The sequence below is a fragment of the Sinocyclocheilus grahami genome, unplaced genomic scaffold (genome assembly GCF_001515645.1).
Source record: "Sinocyclocheilus grahami isolate Dianchi unplaced genomic scaffold, SAMN03320097.WGS_v1.1 scaffold795.1, whole genome shotgun sequence".
NCBI classification, from domain to species: domain Eukaryota; kingdom Metazoa; phylum Chordata; class Actinopteri; order Cypriniformes; family Cyprinidae; genus Sinocyclocheilus; species Sinocyclocheilus grahami.
In genome coordinates this window covers 711731-733373 of record NW_015505974.1, presented here as the reverse complement: position 1 = coordinate 733373, position 21643 = coordinate 711731, and the positions used below count along the sequence as shown (strand labels likewise).

Sequence of the window (21643 nt, the reverse complement as noted above, 5' to 3'; positions counted from 1 at the left end):
ACAGTATATTGGCTAAATAAGCAACTTTCATATTTTACAAGTGCAATTTAGGTGCCACAGACACCACTTTTAATGTGAAAGTGCTCAGATTTGGGGTAAAATGCTCTATTTGTACCACCTAGTGGTCATATGGTATAGTAAGAAAACATGTACATGATTGGTGGTCAATACAGTTTTAAAAAGTGTTTTCTAATTAACTCTAATGTGGAACAACAACAGGAAAAGGAAAAGTGTCTATATTATAAAGACTTTAGAAAATCTCTGTATTGAACAAATACATGTGAACAAAAAAATATGACCCTGTCAAAACCAAAGTTTGGACAGAATGTGCAATGTGTTTAAAACAAAGGAAAGAGAAATCAAGAAATGAAAAATCCTCCACTTTGAAAAGTCAGTAGATTCTTCTACATCATTTTATCTACATAATGTTTGTGCTGCCATTGTCAGCAGTATTTGCTCAAGTTTTCCACTGCAAAACATAAAAAAAACAATTTATCAGGCTAAAATGAAATATTAAATATTTCAGGTATACATCTGACAACACATGATGTGACTTTTCTGAACAACATCACTGTGTAGCTTCACATGTTAGTAATAGAAAGTGTGGTTTGTTTGCAGATTGTGCGCTTTAAGTTCATTTGAAACAAAGGCATCAGAGCCAACACAATTTAAATAAAACATTAAAATAACAGAAATATTAATAGGAAAATCAAATCATCATTCATCCGCTGACATCAAAATAATATGATTGGTCCCACTTATTCTGCACTTGAGTTAATGGCTTGCACAGGCCCCAGAATTCAAATATTTATTCAAGTATAACGGAGAAGATCAAATTAAGCTTGTTTGTCCTCTGAAGTGAGAGTCATGCATGGGTCAAGCATTTTTGATGAGTTCTATTGTTCTAATATGTCACCATGGTAACAGAACACTATGACCTCAGCAGTAATCTTATAATAATAGCTTTCTTGAAGGCCTCTGTTTTAAAACAAAGCTGATGAAGGATGGCCGTAAAAGTCTGTATTTCTCTATAAAATACTAAATCATTAAGGTTAAGGCTATCTAATATCATTTATAAAATAAGATTTCACGTTACAGTATGCATTTGATTCCATTTTCGTATAAAACAAATTGAATCAGTATGGAATTACTGGTAAAAAGCTCATAAAAAAATACAGAAAAGCAACTCAAAGTCATACTATTCAACAATAAGGTATTACATTCCAAATTACAGCCAGCTCTACACACCAGAAAAAAATTAAGGCTACGTTTCTGAGGCATTCTGGGTGTGAATGATGCTAGCAGAGCATGTATTTTTGTTATGGGTAAGTGGAGATGATATTATGACACCAGGGAGTGCTGTTTCTGCTCTAAATGCTGAATAAGAGCCTGTTTTTTAAAAGATGTTTAATCACATGGTCTCCTCATCTTTCGCTTAGGCCTGCCAGTTCAGTCTCCTTCGGATGCAGACATTACACATGACTAGACGTTACTCAAAAAACATAAAAACGATCCAACAGAACAAACAGCAATAGTTATGAATCACTGACCACTGTCTCCCAGTATTGGCCACTGATGACCCACTTGCACACCACATCACGTGCACTGAATGAACATGTGGGATCAACATTCAGGGAATGATTACTGTACACATCACCTGCACGTGTGCAGTTTGTTATCTGTCTAATATTCTCCCAATTCAAAATGTCTGAGTGTTTTTATCCGTATAGATTAAGAGGCAGTACTGGGCTGCCTTTAGCAACCTCCAGAATTAAGTTAAAACTATGAACAAGTTGAGGTAAAACTTAAATTATCCCAGACTGGAGTGATTCTTTTGTAAAAAATCATATGTGCTCTTGTCCACATAAGGTCCGAAGTGAAGCGACTGTGACTTCTTGGGTATTTTGTCTGGAGGTTTCCTCTCATTGCCACTGGCTTCCTTCCTGTTGCAGTACCACAGTGTGACCAACAGAGGGAGGTTTAGTCTTCAGGCATCAAGTCCCATGACTTTACTAGTTGACCAGGAGGACGTCCTCATATGTGGTGGTTCTGCAGGGTTTCACCAACAGACACCATTACAGCCTTCAGTTATAGTAAAAACTCAAATATGGCATTTTTTATGCTAAAATATATTTTATGTTAAAGGGGTCCTATTATGCTTTTTCACTTTTTGAATTTTAGCCAGTGTGTAGTGTGTATGTTTGGGCATAAAAAAGATCTTCAAACTTACAAATCTCAAAGTCCACTCCAAAGGGAGATATTTCGTTCCCTTTTCAAGTACTACAACCAACGGCTCGTTTGTTTTCCGGGTTTTGTGATATCACAAAGCCGCTCATTAGAATATCATTAAAATAATTCCAGCCTATGGAAATTAGAATGGTTGGGGAGTGGGGAGTGGGGAGGGGCGAGGTCGTGGTTAAATGGTTGGGGGGCACAAAGCGGCCTATTAGAATATCATTCAAATGATTCCCGCCTACAGAAATTTGAATGGTTGGGGGCGAGGTCGTGGTTAGAGCGCTTGGTTGAGTGCATCAGACAAGATGACAGCGAAGAAGAAGTGCTGCTGCAGCCTCAAGTTTTTGCAAGTTATTACACATGCACCTGAATAATTATGTATGTAAATATGTATGTTACAATTATGAAAACGTTTTTATAATAAATTGCTGACAGTACAATACTGGACAATGATGTAATCTGCAGAATTTACACTTCTTCAATTATGAGACTACAGTGTTTCCCATACATTGAGTGCGGGTGTTTTTATATCACTGTATTTCTGAAGGAAACCGACTGTCTGGATGAAAAATGGATGTCATTTTCATTTAATCTTGCATGTAATGTCTGATAAAGCAGTGTTTTTTGGAGCGGAGCACTGGGGAAACCTTGATCTCTACCACTCCAACAGCACCTCCTGCTGCCAGAGAATGAGTTTGCTATGAGTTTATTGGCACCCTTGGTAATAATAATTCTGACCACGACTGTACATGCCGCCTGGGAAACACTGGACTATGGTATAAATAAATTCAACTGTATAACAGTTTCAATGCAATTCATGTTATAATGATATAATTAAATAACAATAAAAATAATACATATGCACTTATCTGTACATAGTAAATGCAGTTATTTTTAAGCGGTTGTTGACATCCTATCTAAATTTAGATTTAGCCAAAAAAAAACAACAACAACAACAATAACGTTACCACTCTAATATGTCTTGCAATATCCGTGCGTGCAAAGGTTCTGCGCGATCCTCTTGTTCAATATTCGCTGGGTCTGAATCCGGCTCAAATTGATATGGCAATATTGACGCCATCCTTAACTAAACCGGAGCAGACGGAACTTGCTGCTTTGGCAAGGGGCGTGGCAGTACTGAAACACCGTCTAAGCTGTTCGTCAATCACAACGCACTGGGACAGCTAACCAATCACATCTCGTTTTCCGGAAGGTGGGCCTTCATCAAAGCCGGAACTAATCGAGCCGTTTGTGCCAGGATGGGGAGAAAGGTATTGTAATAATGTAAATTATGCAAAAAAATCATGCGTTTTTTGATCCACCAAGCATGAGAGCATGTTCTAGTACACCCCCAAAACAAATTCAAGACATTGTAAAAGAGCATAATAGGACCCCTTTAAAATATTTTCTCCTATCACTGTTTAAAGTCGCGATGACACGGAAGTAGTGACAGATTTTTTTCTTCCATATTGTTACTGAAAAAAGAAAATGTAGGGCGAGGACTTTATTCTATGCATCAGTTGTTGACTGGATATTGAGATTTGGGTGTTGCACTCAAAGTACACTGTAAAAAATTATTTTTCAAATTTTTAATAAAACAAAGATTACCGTTTAAAAAGAAAATACCATTCAGTCTTTCAACTTCAATTTTTCATGTTACTAGCTATTTCTTTGTAATTAATTTTTCTGTAAAAAGCTAGGATATGTTGAATAATATTAATTTGTTGCTTTGCCTGTTTCTGATGTGCACGGTGCCTCCTGCCATTTAAAGGCAGGTATGTGTTTGATTTCTTTAAGATTAACTGATTCACTTTTTTCCAAGGCATTGATAGATGCCAGTGTTTCCTGACATAGCTATACAAAGATTTGATTTTTTTTTTTTTTTTAAACCAGCATCATAGCTATTAAACTATTTCTTGTTATGATTATAAATCAGTATTTAACCTCAGAATTGTCTCAAAGTAAAAAGAGGTACTGAGGTACTAATTTGTGGTGACTGTGCTTTAAAATAAATTATTCTTAATTTAAGTGATGAAGGATTTTTAAAGTCTGACAGTCTGACAGTTTGAGTACTACTGTAAGGTTAATGCTGCGGTTGAAAACAAACATTCATTAGAAATGCATGAAAGTAATCAGTTACATTAATAAAGTAATTGAAATGGTTACACTACTTATTTCATTTTAAATAGGGTAACTCGTAATTTGTAATCTACTATATTTTCAAAGTAACCTTCCCAGCACTGATCTATAGCATGCATTTAGAAAATAGATGGGGTGAATTTTCATTTCACGCTGACTTTATGGTGTAGTAACGACCATAAGCTGGTTCAGTAGGTTGATTTTCTTAAGAATATAAACAGTGGGGTGCCATCAAAGAAAAATTGCAATATTTGGTAACACAAGAGGAAATGATATACTTTACCTTTAAGAACTGGTATCTCTCTTAAACATCAATGTATGCAATGGTATTATCTGTGCTCTTCTCTACTGCATTCTAATTATTTTGAATGTATCAGCAATACATTTGTGTTAATTAGTGGCGGTTAAATTTGTGATTGCTGATATTAAGAAGCATTTTCTTTGTTTCTATGGTGACACACCTGTCACAGCAGCAGAAGAAAGAGCACGGCGAGGTCTCGATGCCGCGGAACTTTCCAGAGCTGGGTGTGTCGGTGCACTCAGCGATGAATGCATGCAGATCAGTGATATGGATAGGCTCCTGAGTTTGATGCTGAATGGAAATGAAAGTATATCATGTTACTATAATCAAGCTGTTTGGATCATCTTACTACACATTTCGTTTTACTACCTGCCACATATAACACTTTTCTGAGTTAATCAGGGAAAAAAAATACTGATCATTTACAATGACAGGAATACAAAATAGATCATAATTGTGTAAAAGTAAAACTGATAAAAAAAAATTTAAATAAAAAAATGATTAAAAAAGTCATTAAAATAAAAAATGCTAATAAATTGGTATGGTTAAAATAGTTATTTTACAAAGACAGGTATGTTTATATATATATATGTGTGTGTGTGTGTGAGAGAGGATATCATTAACAAAAACATGTTTTTCAATTCTATCTCTGCATCTGCCACGTCTTTCACTCTTACCTTGATGGTCTCATAAGCTCCAGTGATAAGAGCGATAAAGAGAGAGAGCACCATGTAAATGAACAGAGAGATGAACGTGTAGAGGTAAACCTGCAAAAGAAACCGAGTATATTTACTGCTCTGAACCCTGTAGCACCTGTGTGAGGACGTGAAGGCGAAACTCACCTGACTGAAGACCCAGACAAGCATGCTGCTCTCTTGCATGCCACTGAAGGTCACAAACATGTCATCTCCATTGATCAGAGAGAAAAGACACTCAGACACCAGCGAGAGAGAGCGGAACTGAGGAAACAAAACAAACACCATCAACACCACATGCCATATATAACGAGAGAGAGAGGACACGTGTGCATTTGTTTATTTATACACGAATGTTCAAAAGTTGAGTCTTTAAATGTTTTTGAAAGTCTCATATGCTCACTAAGGCTGTATTTATTTAGTAAAAAAAATACAGTAATAATTGTAGTAACAATATATATTTTTTTATTTTACTCAGGAACCAAATCTGCCTTTTTTTTTATATGTTCCATGTAGTACCACATTGAATTATTTGAATTATATTGAATTTGTGTACCTTAACATGATAGGGTCCCAGCACAATCCACCCACAGAAGCAATAACCGAGGTAGATCACCGCCACACAGCAACAGAAACGGATCACATTAGGGAATGCAGCTCTTAAAGTGACAATGAGAATCTGAGAAAGGAAAACACCATATAGTACATAAAATCCACATCCTAAAAAAAACATCTCGGTTGTTTCACAAGCAAATCGCCACTAGAGATGTGGTGACATTTCAGGTGCATTTAATGATAGAGTGAATGGCACCAAAATAAAAAATGTACAAAAAATAGAATATAGTTGTTATTTCAAGATAATACTTTTCTTCAAAGTGTAGTACATTTATTCAAAAAATTTTATAGAGTTCCAGGCTTGGTAGTGATATATTTCAAATATATTTCATATCTTAAATGCACAGCATGAATAAGGTTAGGCAGGAATTTTACGTTTATTTTCAGCCGATGACAGTGAAAATCTAGAAATGTAAGCAACTTTATTAAAAATAATTTACGAAATAATATACAACATGGCCAGTGTAACTGCATGAACACATGTGTATGGGTGTGTTTGTTTCTCACATTGTACTTCTGAAAAAAGGTGAGGTAGCGAATAACTCCAACCCAAACCAATAACGTCGAGGTGCCCAGGAGGATCCCACACTGATCGTAGGATGAGAGGTTCTGAGGGTTGAAACAAAGTATATAATTAAATAACAATAAAAATAATACATATGCACTTATCTGTACATAGTAAATGCAGTTATTTTTAAGCGGTTGTTGACATCCTATCTAAATTTAGATTTAGCCAAAAAAAAACAACAACAACAACAATAACGTTACCACTCTAATATGTCTTGCAATATCCGTGCGTGCAAAGGTTCTGCGCGATCCTCTTGTTCAATATTCGCTGGGTCTGAATCCGGCTCAAATTGATATGGCAATATTGACGCCATCCTTAACTAAACCGGAGCAGACGGAACTTGCTGCTTTGGCAAGGGGCGTGGCAGTACTGAAACACCGTCTAAGCTGTTCGTCAATCACAACGCACTGGGACAGCTAACCAATCACATCTCGTTTTCCGGAAGGTGGGCCTTCATCAAAGCCGGAACTAATCGAGCCGTTTGTGCCAGGATGGGGAGAAAGGTATTGTAATAATGTAAATTATGCAAAAAAATCATGCGTTTTTTGATCCACCAAGCATGAGAGCATGTTCTAGTACACCCCCAAAACAAATTCAAGACATTGTAAAAGAGCATAATAGGACCCCTTTAAAATATTTTCTCCTATCACTGTTTAAAGTCGCGATGACACGGAAGTAGTGACAGATTTTTTTCTTCCATATTGTTACTGAAAAAAGAAAATGTAGGGCGAGGACTTTATTCTATGCATCAGTTGTTGACTGGATATTGAGATTTGGGTGTTGCACTCAAAGTACACTGTAAAAAATTATTTTTCAAATTTTTAATAAAACAAAGATTACCGTTTAAAAAGAAAATACCATTCAGTCTTTCAACTTCAATTTTTCATGTTACTAGCTATTTCTTTGTAATTAATTTTTCTGTAAAAAGCTAGGATATGTTGAATAATATTAATTTGTTGCTTTGCCTGTTTCTGATGTGCACGGTGCCTCCTGCCATTTAAAGGCAGGTATGTGTTTGATTTCTTTAAGATTAACTGATTCACTTTTTTCCAAGGCATTGATAGATGCCAGTGTTTCCTGACATAGCTATACAAAGATTTGATTTTTTTTTTTTTTTTAAACCAGCATCATAGCTATTAAACTATTTCTTGTTATGATTATAAATCAGTATTTAACCTCAGAATTGTCTCAAAGTAAAAAGAGGTACTAAAGTCTGATTTTGTGGTGACTGTGCTTTAAAATAAATTATTCTTAATTTAAGTGATGAAGGATTTTTAAAGTCTGACAGTATTCAGTGTTGAGTACTACTGTAAGGTTAATGCTGCGGTTGAAAACAAACATTCATTAGAAATGCATGAAAGTAATCAGTTACATTAATAAAGTAATTGAAATGGTTACACTACTTATTTCATTTTAAATAGGGTAACTCGTAATTTGTAATCTACTATATTTTCAAAGTAACCTTCCCAGCACTGATCTATAGCATGCATTTAGAAAATAGATGGGGTGAATTTTCATTTCACGCTGACTTTATGGTGTAGTAACGACCATAAGCTGGTTCAGTAGGTTGATTTTCTTAAGAATATAAACAGTGGGGTGCCATCAAAGAAAAATTGCAATATTTGGTAACACAAGAGGAAATGATATACTTTACCTTTAAGAACTGGTATCTCTCTTAAACATCAATGTATGCAATGGTATTATCTGTGCTCTTCTCTACTGCATTCTAATTATTTTGAATGTATCAGCAATACATTTGTGTTAATTAGTGGCGGTTAAATTTGTGATTGCTGATATTAAGAAGCATTTTCTTTGTTTCTATGGTGACACACCTGTCACAGCAGCAGAAGAAAGAGCACGGCGAGGTCTCGATGCCGCGGAACTTTCCAGAGCTGGGTGTGTCGGTGCACTCAGCGATGAATGCATGCAGATCAGTGATATGGATAGGCTCCTGAGTTTGATGCTGAATGGAAATGAAAGTATATCATGTTACTATAATCAAGCTGTTTGGATCATCTTACTACACATTTCGTTTTACTACCTGCCACATATAACACTTTTCTGAGTTAATCAGGGAAAAAAAATACTGATCATTTACAATGACAGGAATACAAAATAGATCATAATTGTGTAAAAGTAAAACTGATAAAAAAAAATTTAAATAAAAAAATGATTAAAAAAGTCATTAAAATAAAAAATGCTAATAAATTGGTATGGTTAAAATAGTTATTTTACAAAGACAGGTATGTTTATATATATATATGTGTGTGTGTGTGTGAGAGAGGATATCATTAACAAAAACATGTTTTTCAATTCTATCTCTGCATCTGCCACGTCTTTCACTCTTACCTTGATGGTCTCATAAGCTCCAGTGATAAGAGCGATAAAGAGAGAGAGCACCATGTAAATGAACAGAGAGATGAACGTGTAGAGGTAAACCTGCAAAAGAAACCGAGTATATTTACTGCTCTGAACCCTGTAGCACCTGTGTGAGGACGTGAAGGCGAAACTCACCTGACTGAAGACCCAGACAAGCATGCTGCTCTCTTGCATGCCACTGAAGGTCACAAACATGTCATCTCCATTGATCAGAGAGAAAAGACACTCAGACACCAGCGAGAGAGAGCGGAACTGAGGAAACAAAACAAACACCATCAACACCACATGCCATATATAACGAGAGAGAGAGGACACGTGTGCATTTGTTTATTTATACACGAATGTTCAAAAGTTGAGTCTTTAAATGTTTTTGAAAGTCTCATATGCTCACTAAGGCTGTATTTATTTAGTAAAAAAAATACAGTAATAATTGTAGTAACAATATATATTTTTTTATTTTACTCAGGAACCAAATCTGCCTTTTTTTTTATATGTTCCATGTAGTACCACATTGAATTATTTGAATTATATTGAATTTGTGTACCTTAACATGATAGGGTCCCAGCACAATCCACCCACAGAAGCAATAACCGAGGTAGATCACCGCCACACAGCAACAGAAACGGATCACATTAGGGAATGCAGCTCTTAAAGTGACAATGAGAATCTGAGAAAGGAAAACACCATATAGTACATAAAATCCACATCCTAAAAAAAACATCTCGGTTGTTTCACAAGCAAATCGCCACTAGAGATGTGGTGACATTTCAGGTGCATTTAATGATAGAGTGAATGGCACCAAAATAAAAAATGTACAAAAAATAGAATATAGTTGTTATTTCAAGATAATACTTTTCTTCAAAGTGTAGTACATTTATTCAAAAATTTTTATAGAGTTCCAGGCTTGGTAGTGATATATTTCAAATATATTTCATATCTTAAATGCACAGCATGAATAAGGTTAGGCAGGAATTTTACGTTTATTTTCAGCCGATGACAGTGAAAATCTAGAAATGTAAGCAACTTTATTAAAAATAATTTACGAAATAATATACAACATGGCCAGTGTAACTGCATGAACACATGTGTATGGGTGTGTTTGTTTCTCACATTGTACTTCTGAAAAAAGGTGAGGTAGCGAATAACTCCAACCCAAACCAATAACGTCGAGGTGCCCAGGAGGATCCCACACTGATCGTAGGATGAGAGGTTCTGAGGGTTGAAACAAAGTATGAAATATCCCTGCTGATTGTGCTGACCCAATGCAATGCCTCCGTACACATAAATGTTTCACAATTTCCTTTTCCTGCACTGACTGACCTTTAGCTCAATGCCGATCTTAATAATGGAGCCTGTGATAGTGAGCACGTCGCTAATGATGAGCAGAATATACCATCCGTTAATAAACTCCATTCTGTCTCCCCAACAGACATGACGCTTCAGAGAGCTCTTAAAGTACTTCACAAACTCCTGAAGAGAAATATAAGAGAGAATGTTAGCGCAGGATTCGCTATGTAATCACTGTCACATTAATGTGGATTTGTCTGATACAATGTCTTACATTTTGAAGAATGATTCCTCTGATGATCGAGCGACCACAGAGGAGCAGAGAGAAAATACAAACCACTATAACGGCCACATCAAACCACACACGAGCATAACTATCAGCTGGAGACAGAGAAACAGCATGAGCACAAGCATATATAATGAATATCCACAATGTAAAAAATGATACGTGGGGTAGTTGAGTCTTACCGTGTCCAGACACACTGGGGTCTCTACATTCCTTAATGGAGGCCTGATTATCAAGACTGATCTTAACTTTACCACTGTGAGCTTTGTTATCCAGCAGAATCTGAACATTAAACAGGGCCAATTATATACAGTATATCAAATTATTTTGAGTGCATATTTTGTGCATAACTATCAAAAATGGATAGTTATGCACAAAAAAATTTATTACTTGGCCAAATAGGAAAAAGAAAATGTAGACGCATTGGGTCAAAACTAAAAACTAAAATTACAGATATACCGTTTCCTTTTATAGGCATTTTAAATAAAATAATGTATTTTCATATTTTAGAATTATAAATATAATTATATGATATATATATAAAAAAAGTATTAATTATGCACTCTAACACACTTGGCAAACTGGAAACGAAATCTAGACACTACTGAACACTAATATATATATATATATATATATGCCTTTTCTCCATATACATTTATAAGTGTATAAAAACAAAACTAAAATGTTTAATATTAATATATAGAAATTTATAGCATTACTAGTTAGTTCCAACAAAATTCCAATTGCCCAAATTGGAAACAGAAAATCTCGATACACTGGGCTGAAAACTAAAAATACAGATTTTTCAAATTAAAAGTAATTTCATATTTTATCATTTATATATCCTTACATGCACATTGCTTTTTCTCCATGCCAAATTTCCATTAACAGATCTGTTAAAGTGACAGTTTTCTTTAAAAAAAATTTAAGTTTACTTTTTTTTTTTTTTTTTTAGAGGAAACTAGCATTTTATGTGGAAACTCACCATGATAAAGAACGTGTAACAGTCAGGAATTTCATTGTGGATGATGGTCTGAAGATTTATAGCCTTCAGCTGGAACTGTATGGTGACATTAATGAGCCTGAGAGAGAGTGTGTTGATATTAGAGTTTTAGATTATCAAATTGAAACTTGCATTAAAAAACCCGTTTAACTTACTTGTGAAACTTGAGGGTGAAGTTCCTGTAATCACGGCCCAGACCTGCTGTGGGAGTGGACAAAGGGTTCACTCCAATACAGTCTACAGAGAGGAAGAGAGAAATTCATCACCAACTGAAGCAGCCGCAGTGACCGACAGTGTCCTCGGGAGGCAAGTCTGGTCAACAGCAAGATTTTGTTTTTAGATTTATTTTTGAAAGTGATTCCTGTGGCACACTCAGTAACAAGGAACTGCAAGTAACAACAACGTGCAAAAGAGGAAGTAACAACATCTTTTAGTTTCATCAACAAAAATAAACAATTCAATTAATAATGATAAATTATAAATAATTCAATAATTCAAAAATAATGAATTTATAAGTGCTAGAAAACAAATATTTCAGGCTCCTTAAGTCTTTGCCTTGATCCTAACATCTGTTTTAGTTAAAACAGTTAAAACTAAAATCAGAACAGGAATAAACTTGGGATGAAATAGAGGCTGGAAAACGGTCACCTGTGACCACATGCGGATCGATGTTGAAGGTGTCGTTAGCTGGGTCGATCCTGCCTTTTTTATAATACTGCTGACACAGAGACAGCGCACTTCCGTTCACACCGACATTGTACACATACGCATAACGGCCCACTGTCGTCTCCGGCAAAGCCAGGTACTGAAAGACAAGTGAGAAGAATAGGCTTTATATAAGGCATATAAAAATAAACATGACCACTCGTGACCAAACTCCAGCTGGGAAAGGCAGAATAGCTGCTGTAGATGAATAATATAGTTATTCATAAAAAGTATACATGTATTTAAAAATACACTTACGCAGTTATACAGCCAAACAAACAAGATACTTTCAGAAGACAGAGGCTGAACGTAAGCCAAATTGTGTTATGACTACACTGAGCTCACTACCCACATATATCCCTCAAAGCATATGAATTAGTAAATTGATACATTACCTGTTCTATTGTGTGAAACATGTGGTCATAAACATCACTCTGTGTGTAAACAGCAAGCGCATCATTTGAATCATCGTAGTCTTTGAGAAAAAGGTGTTTAAATGAAGCTGTGTTTTCCTCTTTAAACGTCACCACCATCTCATTGCTTAAGCCAAAAAGTACCAGCTAGACATAATGAAATAGCACAAAAAGAGAGAGGAATCATTTTTAGTAACAAGTGATCAGTGCCAAATGAGACCAAAAATTGGCTGTGTATATTTTTTCTTGTGTATCAGTCAGCTGAATATTTTGCTTAAAACTCTACAAGAGAAATTCATGCTTATTAGCCAGCCTATTAAACTCTGTGACACTTCAGAGAGCAAAACCAAAGGTTAATTTAGATGGGCCCACAGTAGGGCATGTCATAGTGGTTAAAGAATAATTTGGGGGTAAAACTGAGACTTTGAGCTGCAACGCTGTCTTTAGTAAGCTGTGGGATGAGTATATGAGCTGTAGAAATACATTCTAAGGAAAGAGAGGAATTTAAATACCTGTACAGTTACTATAAGTATCTTCAGTATTTGCAATACCAGTTTAAAAGGTTTTCGGCCTTTGGCTTGGTACTTTTCACAGGGACTCATGAAGAAATATTTTAACTTCCTGCGCACTGCTTCCTCTTCTTGGTCAGCACCTATCCAGCCACCTGTTACCGGGGACGGCCTGGGGTTGCTATACTCATCCCTGCAGTCATTCAAATCATAGCCTGTCACCGGAAACAGTAGCCTATCCTCTTCTGAAAGAGAAAGAGAGACACTGATAGTACCATTGGGATAAAGCACAATGTAAATAGTCTCTTTGTTTCAAAACTCTAATACCCTTTCAATTACATTCACATAAATTACCAAGTTTAGGTTCAGTAAGTTGTTGTGGTTTTGAATGAAATTAAAGTGCCCCTATTATGCCATTTTTAAGGATGCTAATATTGTTTTATAAGTCTCCTAAAACAGGTTTACATGCATGCAAGGTCAAAAAACACATTTGTTTTCTAAAAAAATAGATTTAATTTAACCTCATTTCTAAATGATTCGTAAGAAAATCAATCTCTCTAAACCCCTCCTTTCCGTGAGCCCTCACTGCTGTGATTGGTCAGATGGCGCAGTCCTTTGTGATTGGTCCAGAGCCGTAGAGAGATTGGCTCTGGACTCTAGACTCGTTTAGGTGATTGCGAGCAGACTCTTTTTTTATTTTTTTTTTAGACAATAACTTTATTAATCGCGCACTGTTGGCTTCACAACTTTGCAGATAGTTTATGTTCACATATAGCTACATGACACACTGCACGAAAGGTAATATTCGAAAAGGCATAATAGGGTTTTTTCTAAGGATGCGTTAAATTCACAATGACACAAAATTCACATTATAAAACGGATAGTTCCGGTCCTTGATTCTGATTGGCTGAGCCACGTTCGAAGCTGTTGTAAATTACACTACAAACATACACCTTTGTTTACGTTTGTCTGTTGCAACCGCAACCACTTTGTTGCAACCGCAACTGATTCTGAGAAACTACATTGTTTGGTGGAAGAATACTGTTTTTATTAATATCATTACATTTTATTTGCTGTTTTATTTTGTGAAACCGTACTACGTATATGGAATAACCGTTTTATAAAAGCAATAACCCCGTGAAGCCATGATTTACAGTGAATTTATAACAGCTAAGGGGGTTAATAACGCCCCTAGCTGTTATAAATTCACTGTAAACCACGGCTTCTTGGGGCTTATTGCTTTAGTGATACACAGGAAAATAAATACATTTTAAAATATATATAAAAAACAGTTATTAAATGCAGCATTGGTGAGAATAAGATACTTTTTTCAAAAACATTTAAAAATCTTACAGTTTACCCTACACAGCATATACGGTCTATAAAAACAGAACTTGTTCATTTAATTTGAATCAAAGTTCACACTAAGATCACCAGACAGACTGAAAGACAAAATGGCCTCAACTAGAGCCTAAGGATGTGAACTTAAGTCTACTTTAGTAAGACAGAGATCACCTATACGTGCACAACCCGAAACTTGAGATCTGATGAGCGTTCTCTTCCTCAAAGTGACGCGAGATCACTTGAGACTGGACAGATTGTCAAAGAAAAAAATGTCAAGGCTTCATTGTTGAGCTACAATGCAGCAAATCTTAATGCTTCACTCCATAGCAAGTCATGTGAAAGGGGCTTAAGACTGGTTAGTTTGTCAAGGACACGTCTTTAATTAGCATGGCTGGATTGTGAATGAATGCTGGATTTTATTTCAGTCTCTTAGTGTGCCCTCAAAGCTCTGTGAGTTTAACAGCTTGTCTTCATTTCTCACAGTGAAGACGTGTCAAAAACGTCAATCCTGCCTATGCACTTCCTCTACAGCTGTTCTGTGGAACAGTAAAAATTATGCTTCTTTCTTTCTCCACAAATCACAGAGTAAACACTTCCCAAAAGTGTTTCTACGCATTTCTGAAACTACAGGAAATATGACTTTTGGAAGTGGTGAAAGCGTGTTTTTCTTGTGCAATTCTGTAAAGACCTTTTTTTTTTTGTGCAAACCAAAACAGTAAGTGATTCATTCAGTCCTGTGTTTTTTATACAGTAGCTCTACCACAATGAGCAGTTATCTCAATTACATGACTACAGACAAAGAACTGCCAAGATTATAGCAGGTATATCACTGAGTACATTATGAATCACACACAAAGCTATACACTAGGGCTGCACGACTTGATGATCAATCAATGATTTTTCTGATAAAAACTGTGTTTGTGATTTAAAATTCCATTAAAAAGGTCTACTGTGTTTGTAGGGCTGGACAAATTGGGCAAATATGTTGTGATTACATGTCAATATGACTATAAAATAAAAATAAATAATAATAAATTGTATTATATTATTACTAAATTAAATTAAATGAAACAAATAAATATTAATATTGCAATATTTCACAGTAAAAGAAAACGGAAGGGACTCTTAAATCTCTTTTGTAGATAACAGCGTGAAGTGCTTTTTATTACAAGTTAAGGGAAGATGGTTTACGCAAACGCATTGCGTATATATTTATTGAATTAAATAACAGACGATTTGATGATACTAATGCTATATTAATTTCGTTATTATTGAGATTAAATCATACTATACACAGCTACACGTCTACATATGTAACGGAAATATGGTGAGAAACCATTTTTCATGCCTCATAAATCACAATCCAGAGTGACAGCGTCTAATCTAGGCTGAACGGAAAGTGAAATACAAAAGACAAAAGTAGATGAGTTAGTCACTTAAATGAGATTAATGATCGCAGCGTGTGTGGGCTGATGATATATGGGAAATTTCCTGCCGTTTTAGAACCGCACAGCAGAAAGTACAGACAATCAGTGTTCCTTTAAGTTCCTGTACTGTTCACACTGAGTATCCAAGCTGACGTGATTTCCCTGATTTCTTTACTTTCTTGAACATCTGACCTGCCGATGACTGCATGATTAAGCAAAAATGGATAGAGACTGAGAGTGTTTATGAAACTCTACCTATTGGCTCTCATTGGTCTCTCTAATCAAAACCATCATTGTTCATCTAGAAGCAAATCTGTGTCTGTCAGAGCCAAGCTACTGGAATCTTGCCTCAAATGCGCCACATTCTTGTTACTGTATAACAGGAAGATTTTCAATGTACTCTAGTGAAGTGATAGGAATCTTCATAGCAAAATTGCAGTCGATGTGGGCGTCTGAAGCCGCTCATGAGCACTGGAGTATGACTACAAGTGATAGAGCAGTAATGAGCAAGGCACCGAACCCCCAACTGCTCCCGGGCGCCGCAGCAAAAAAATGGCTGCCCACTGCTCCGGGTGTGTGTTCACGGTTTGTGTGTGTTCACTGCTGTGTGTGTGCACTTTGGATGGGATAAATGCAGAGCACTAATTCCGAGTATGGGTCACCATACTTGGCCACATGTCACTTCACTCACTCACTTAGAGTCAATCAAATGCCGAAAAATAAACTGAAAAAATCTCATCCTTCCAGTTTTACAGGTAGGCATGTTTTCGGAGCACAGGCGTTTCTCCACACAGGCTTTTGCTGTCATAATAAGTCAAGGGTTTGGCTATCAGCATGTTATAATAATCCTATCACAGATGGCATCAGGGTTTGTCGTTCTGCCTGAGCCACCCATGAACTCCACACACCCACACACAAATCTGTGGGTACATAAAGCCACACAATTATATTATGAAAAACTTGGGATGCACTGAAATTTCAGCAAGCAAAAAAGGGCTGCAATTACTGACCAAAAGAGGTTTTTGTGCACAAAATGCGGATAAACTACAACAGCTGAACTTGTAAGCTGTGGACTGAACACACTTCGCAGAGACCAAAAATAATGTTATAATAGCAGTATGTATTAAAATTTGTTTGGTTGAAATATTGAGATGCGACTCATTGCCAAAGAACTCTACTATGACTGATTACTATTACCTAAATGAACATTTTAATTTTGGTTTCAGTAAAAAAATTCATTCATTAAAAAAATTAATTTGGCGCAACACTAGAAAATAAAAAACCTAATTATGAAATATTCTCAAGATATCTTTCTTGTATGGAGACATTTATATAGAAAAACACTAAAAAAAAACATTAAAAAAAGAGAGAAGTCTTGTTTAAAAGTTGAACTTCTATCAACTTGAGCAGCATTTTTTTTTTATTTCAGATGCTGCAAAAGATGCAATCACAACAGCTAAACGTTTCCATCTATTGTATGTTTTTCAAGGGAAAAAACTGAAAAGCTATACATGCAAAAGTGCGGTCTGTGTGAACGTACCTTTATAGACAACGTGAATTGGTGTATGCAAACGCAAATCATTTTACTTCCATAATTTAACATATTTTTGAGCAAAACATCATAATATTAAGAAAAAAAATTTAGTACTTTTTCTAATCTATTGTGAAATGATTGGATGTTGATAGTGGGTATTGGAGTGGGTATTACATTATGGAACAGAGTTAAACTGAATTAAGATTTTCTATAATAAATCCTAAATAGGTTTTTGATTATTGGATAACTTTATCAAATAACTAGCAGAAAGTCCTTTCAGTGGGGGAACAAGTAGGGTTGGGTACCAAAACCCGGTACCAATATGGCACCGGTACCTATGTAACCGGTATGTACTAGAACCGAATCAGAATGCAGATTTCGGTGCCATGCCTGAGCGATCGATTGAAATATTTGTCCTCTGGTTCTCCGAAACGGACGTAAGAAGCATCATCACCGGCACCACACGTGAAAAATTATTTCCCGACTGAGAAAATTGCAAGTCGGAGAGCTCTAATAATACAAATCCAACAAATTTTGTAGTAACGTGACGCGAGTGTCCATGTTGTTTTCACATTCCGACTTAAAAGCACAACTCGGGAAATGAGAGCATTCGAAGAGCGCGTGAATGCAGTAATTACACTTGCTCTGATGGCAGCAGCCTTCCGTTAACTAAGCTAAACATGCTTAAACTAAAATGCCTAAAGCTACACTTCCCTTGTATTCACATTTCTAAACCCGTTAACCAACAAAAGAGAACATTATAACCTTTTTACTCCACAACACCAGACAAATGCTTCCTTCTGTGATCTGATGTGGCTTCTTGTCACAGAACGAAGCAGAAAATATGTTCCATAGGCTACTTTAAAAAATAATTCTTCGATTAGCAATGGATTATAAATATACTTAATTATTATGAAAATACCAGAGATGGCTTGAATAACACAGATAAACTATATTGTCGCAGTCAAGTGTTTATTGTCTTTGTTTTATCATTCAAAATGGTATCGAAAAAAAAACAAACGATACCCAACCATAGGAACAAGTTGCTACACTGTAAAATCCAATAGTTTACCTTACTTCGATTTAATTAGTTATCTTTACTTAGTTGTTATACTTACTAGGTTTTATTAAGTTACAGCTACTTTCAAGGCAAATAAAACTATTTACTTACTGTTTTGAGTGAAATTTACTTAAAATATTCAAGTAGCCACAAAGGAACCAATGACATTAATAAAGCAGTGAGAGGCAGCAGTGCACTAATATGTTGCTAATGTGCAACATAACAACAGAGGAAGAAGAAAAGAAAAAGAGTCTTAATAGACTTTTAGAGTCTTAATAGACCCATTTCCTCCATGTCTGCAGTTACCTTTCACTAGTTGCATTCACTCGTTTCCCAAAGTCATCTTGAATGTTGAATTTTCAATACAACTTAAATATTTGAGAGAACATCACATAAGCTAACTTCATAAATTGATGTTGATTTTCCTAAAATGTGTATTTTTTTTTAATCAACATTATAGTGATTAGCGTTCCCTTTGGTTGGGCACTTGGAACTCTGTTTATGTTAATATAATTTTCTTCCTGTTAATGCAGCAATGCATCATGAAGTCAGAGTTATTTGATTTCAAGGGAAGAAAAGTATAATAGGTTGCTTTTAGAAAGCGATCTATATTCTAATTAAAGCATTAGTGTATTTTTTGTGTGTGTTTTTTAATGAACTTTTTCAAATTTCATTTTTCATAAGTACCTTGAGATGCTTTTAATTGGGTTTATATAATCCTTAAATAGTGTGTGGTAATATGCTAAAGTCACACACAGACTTAAACAATCCGCACGTGAATCACAACAATGGTAAAAATTCAATTTCATTTATTTTCATTACTTGTAACAATAACCATTTTATTTGCTCTTTTTGTTGTGCTACTACTGACACAAGACGGCAAATAAAATTGGCAAATAAAATCAACAACTGTAAAACAAAGCAACTGCATAATTAAAGGATTATCGGTTATCGGTATCGGCCATAATTTTCATATCGGTGCATCCCTAGTTACTAGAACTCTCGTGTAAGTAAGCTATACTAACTAAGCATCTGTCAGTACAACATACCATACCTATTTCACTTTACTTACTTTTTTCAAGGCAATCGCTTTGCATGCTTTTTTTAAGTAAGCCCAACTAATTAGATTTTACAGTGTAAAGATTATAATGACTTTTTTTTAATAACATTCTTTCACAACAAGACCACAACACTTTCACAATAAGACCAAAAAAAAAGCAAGCAAATACGAGATTTTTTTTCCCCCTTAATGTTTAGCTACTTAAAAACAGCCCAATTTACCATTATTAGTTTGGACATATAACTGTATTTTAGTCACAAACTTGAACTACTTTGAGACCATGAAATTGCAGTTGCCAGCCAATATTGTGGTGGGATTTTAGAATTGAATACCATGAAAAATGTGCAACAGGATCCGTCAACAATCAGATTGAACAACAATACTGTGGTGTTAAACATGGTTTAAAAACTATACACCTCCAATCTACAACTTCAAAATACCTGAAACTGATTCACCGGCTCTTATTAAGCAGATCAGGTTCATATTCGCTACACATTCAGCGATTTTATGGTCATTATAAACCAAGTGAAATGAAAAGTTGGCAAATGTAGTTATAATTTCCAGTAACGTCTATGACTCCATTAGCCCATTGTGGTGTTACTGTAGGAATAAGGTCAATGTGACACAAATGAGGAAGAAAACCCGAAAACAAGCGGAAAATAAATCACATACACAATCTATGTACTAACACAGCAGTCTCTCCAGCCTCTTGCTGTAATACTGAATCATCCAAACAACAAAAGCTTTCAATAAAGTCAAACAGGGCTATTCGCAAACAGGATAAGCAAGGATGTAACCAAATATTTAGGACTGAGGGGACCAAAGGGAATTTAAAAGGGAATACTGATTAATGGTAGCTATTTTGTAATCCATTCCATAAAAAAAAACAGGATTATATTTCCACTTTTGCGGTCTAACACCCCATGGACGCACTGAAAGGCTCCATAATTAACATTATAATCAGCATCTAGTTCATAATCGTCACATCGCCAGCGTTATGATCACTCACCGGAGGAAATATGATTGACTTTATTCGCGTCCACCTCGGCCATGTCAGCGGTTTAAAATCACGCGCAGAGGCTGTCGGCATTAAAATGCCAGTTTAATTCACCGCACAACGGGACCCGAGTCTGTTCAACGGGCTTGTTTTGGCCCTCTGTGGTTCATTGAAGGACTCCTCTCCGGTTACCGCATGTTTACAACAAGCGTCCACTCGCGAGCAGCACAGCCAACTTCCGATGAGCTCACGTGACAAGCCAGCATCATGTGACACGCTCTGAGGCTGCTGAGGTCACGTGTGGTTACTGTAAACAGAGCTTGTTGTGTATTATTCACATTAAGTGATATGTGATGCCGGAAAAGGGAGTTTTTTGTGTGTGTGTGTGTGTGTGTGTGTGTGTGTATGTATTTGTTTTTTTACTTTGAAATAAATCAGATCAAGTACCCTAATGTGCCATTTCATTTTCTCTATTCTAAAAATGACATTTAATTATCCTTCATATATTAAAACACATATTAAGCTTTTATATTAAGTCTAATTCACAGATGTCTTATGTTTTATATGTTGTTTTTTCTGATATTTATTTAATTCTGTCACAAATGATAATCTTTGAACGTTTTTTTTTTTTGTTTTTTTACTAACAGTAGGTCCTGTTAGTAGCAAGCAACAAAAGAGAAATAAAACGACTACTGCATTTAACATGATGTGCAAAACATGGTCATTTTGTCGACAATTTTCTAACTGTGGTGATTCAGTAATGAAGCTAAAAAGCAGTTTGGAACCATGCTAGATTTTTTAATATATACAGAATACTATTTTATTTTGTATTTGTTTCTTTATTGGGTTTGACCCATATTGAGTGACTGTTAGGGGGATTAAAAAATATAGCTTTATAACTCTGAATGTTTGACAGATTAATCTTACACCATGTCTACACCGGACGCGGTGTTATATTGTTCTGTTTTGTAGCTTGTTTTTCCCAGTGCTAAAGAGTCAGTGAGTGTGAGGCTAAACATGCAACTTACTGGGAATAGTTTGTGATTTTTTACAACATGACAGCATTAACAGGAAATCAAGACACTA

General features: G+C 35.6%; 1 protein-coding gene across 2 annotated transcripts; it reads right to left on the bottom strand.

The window, feature by feature from the left end:
* Positions 1-474: 474 nt before the first annotated feature.
* On the bottom strand, positions 475-20833 carry LOC107561871 (mucolipin-1-like). Of its 2 annotated transcripts, none has more exons than XM_016246386.1 (15): positions 20570-20833; positions 13139-13380; positions 12609-12773; positions 12157-12313; positions 11664-11745; positions 11491-11587; positions 10688-10787; positions 10494-10600; positions 10253-10402; positions 10043-10144; positions 9477-9599; positions 9068-9184; positions 8903-8992; positions 8386-8516; positions 475-2049 (listed from the first exon to the last, which is right to left on the bottom strand). In XM_016246386.1, the coding sequence occupies exons 1-15, from the start codon at positions 20610-20612 to the stop codon at positions 2013-2015; spliced, it is 1743 nt and encodes a 580-aa protein (XP_016101872.1). In that variant the 5' UTR covers positions 20613-20833; the 3' UTR covers positions 475-2012. The 2 variants fall into 2 exon arrangements, with proteins under 2 accessions (XP_016101872.1, XP_016101873.1); XM_016246387.1 differs by lacking the exon at positions 475-2049 and adding an exon at positions 8142-8279.
* Positions 20834-21643: the final 810 nt, after the last annotated feature.

Bases quoted from the DNA above. Each gene is read 5' to 3' on its own strand.
- LOC107561871 (XM_016246386.1), bottom strand. From the start codon at position 20,612: ATGGCCGAGGTGGACGCGAATAAAGTCAATCATATTTCCTCCG. The intron at 11,746-12,156 runs GTGACCGTTTTC...TCCTCTCTGTAG, and splicing joins CGATCCGCATGTGGTCACAG to ACTGTATTGGAGTGAACCCT. The intron at 8,517-8,902 runs GTAAGAGTGAAA...ATTTCCATTCAG, and splicing joins GAGCTTATGAGACCATCAAG to CATCAAACTCAGGAGCCTAT.